Source organism: Prunus dulcis, chromosome 1 (genome assembly GCF_902201215.1).
Source record: "Prunus dulcis chromosome 1, ALMONDv2, whole genome shotgun sequence".
Lineage (NCBI taxonomy): Eukaryota > Viridiplantae > Streptophyta > Magnoliopsida > Rosales > Rosaceae > Prunus > Prunus dulcis.
Genome location: NC_047650.1, coordinates 18287078 through 18288753, shown reverse-complemented (window position 1 = coordinate 18288753; position 1676 = coordinate 18287078). Strand labels below are relative to the sequence as shown.

At 36.5% G+C, this 1676-nt stretch overlaps 1 protein-coding gene across 1 annotated transcript; it reads left to right on the top strand.

The window, feature by feature from the left end:
* The first annotated feature begins 409 nt into the window (after window positions 1–409).
* LOC117615651 (secreted RxLR effector protein 161-like) lies at window positions 410–1030 on the top strand. Its single transcript, XM_034344773.1, has one exon. It carries the CDS (start codon window positions 410–412, stop codon window positions 1028–1030), a length of 621 nt encoding a protein of 206 aa, XP_034200664.1.
* The last annotated feature ends 646 nt before the right edge of the window (window positions 1031–1676 follow it).

Below are 1676 nucleotides of genomic sequence, written 5' to 3'. Positions count from 1 at the left end.
GCGACTAAATGTAACTCTGCGCGACGAAATTGGCTTCGTCGTGCAAATCGTAAAATGTAGTAGTGTTAAATGCATATTAAGCAATTCTTTGAAATATGTGCTTGATGTATCCTTATGTGCTTGATGTATGTTTTCTTGTAAGGAGTGTAGCTCAAATTGGTTTTGTCTTTAAGCTCATATTCCTCTTGTGCCACTCAGCCTTTAACATGCATGAATTGTATCAAATGTCATCCCCTTGCTGTCTTAACCTACAAAACACACAAACATAGGTAAGAGACTCAAAATAAAGATAAGCTAAACAAAATTACTAAGCAAAGAAGGCATGCAAATGTGTGAAATTATGACCTTATCAACCATCTACAAACAAATTGTGGGAAGCCTCATGTATTTAACTGCTACAAGACCCGACATGATGTTTGTGGTGAGTCTTATTAGCAAGTATATGAGTAATCCTACTAAGCCTCACATGGAGGCAACAAAGAGAATTTTACGATATCTAAGGGGAACAACCGATTTTGGGGTGTTCTACAAGAAGGGAGGAAAAGGAGAGTTGAATGTTTATACAGATAGTGACTATGCTGGAGACCAAGAAGACAGGAAGAGCACCTCAGATTACGTTTTCTTATTCAGTTCAGGGGCTGTGTACCGGTCATCAAAGAAACAACCGATAGTAACTCTATCTACCATTGAGGCAGAGTTCATTGCTGCTACCTCTTGTGCATGTCAGGTAGTATGGTTGAGAAGGATTTTTGAGATGCTTGGTAAAAAGCAAGATAGGCCTACAATTGTTCACTATGATAGTAGCTCAGCAATCAAACTTGCAAAGAATCCAGTGATGCATGGATGCAGCAAGCATATAGACATTCGTTTCCATTTTCTTCATGAGCTTATAAAGGTGGGAACTGTGGAAATGGTGCATTGCAACAGTCAAGAACAAATTGGAGATGTGATGACAAAACCTCTCAAGTTGGATGCATTTGTGAAGCTGCGAAGTATGTTAGGTGTTTGTCCAGAACCTTGTGTAAACTGATTGCAAGCTGCATTCAGTTTAAGGGAGGAATTGTTAGGTTGCAGTTAGAATTATATTGTTAGTGTGTTACTGCTTGGTTAATAAATCCCTATTGTTTATGGAGTATCTATTTGTTTTGACTTAGTTTGTTCCCACGTAATAGGTTTGTTAAATGTGGGTTGTTTTTCATTCTTAGGTTACTCTTTGTAAGGCTATTTAAACAGCCGCCACAGTTTTTCTTCTAAATACTTGCATCAAAAAAGCTTTTGTTTCGAACATGAGGGATAAACAACTTTTTTAAAAAAACCGTAGTTTTCTCTTTCTTCCTTGACCGGTTATTAACAGCCATAGATTCAAAGTGATCTAATGGCTGAAATTTGGGCGCATGGGGTACTGTAGAATTTGTCTTGTTAATTAAGGTCCAATCAAGGTCTAAAATATCGAGAGTTTCGGAAATATCGGTGGTCCAAAAACACGGATATATCGATGGAAATATCGAGAAAATATCGATATTGATAAAAATTGAATAAAAATCACGGAAATTGTGAGAAAAACTTGGAAATTTTTATTGAAATTTTAGAGGATGTTTATTTAGTCAATTGTCTATTATTTTATCACAAAAAACTGGAATAAAATGCATGGCATGGTGGGTTAGAGTGATTTAAGT

Bases quoted from the DNA above. Each gene is read 5' to 3' on its own strand.
- LOC117615651 (XM_034344773.1), top strand. From the start codon at position 410: ATGATGTTTGTGGTGAGTCTTATTAGCAAGTATATGAGTAATCCTACT.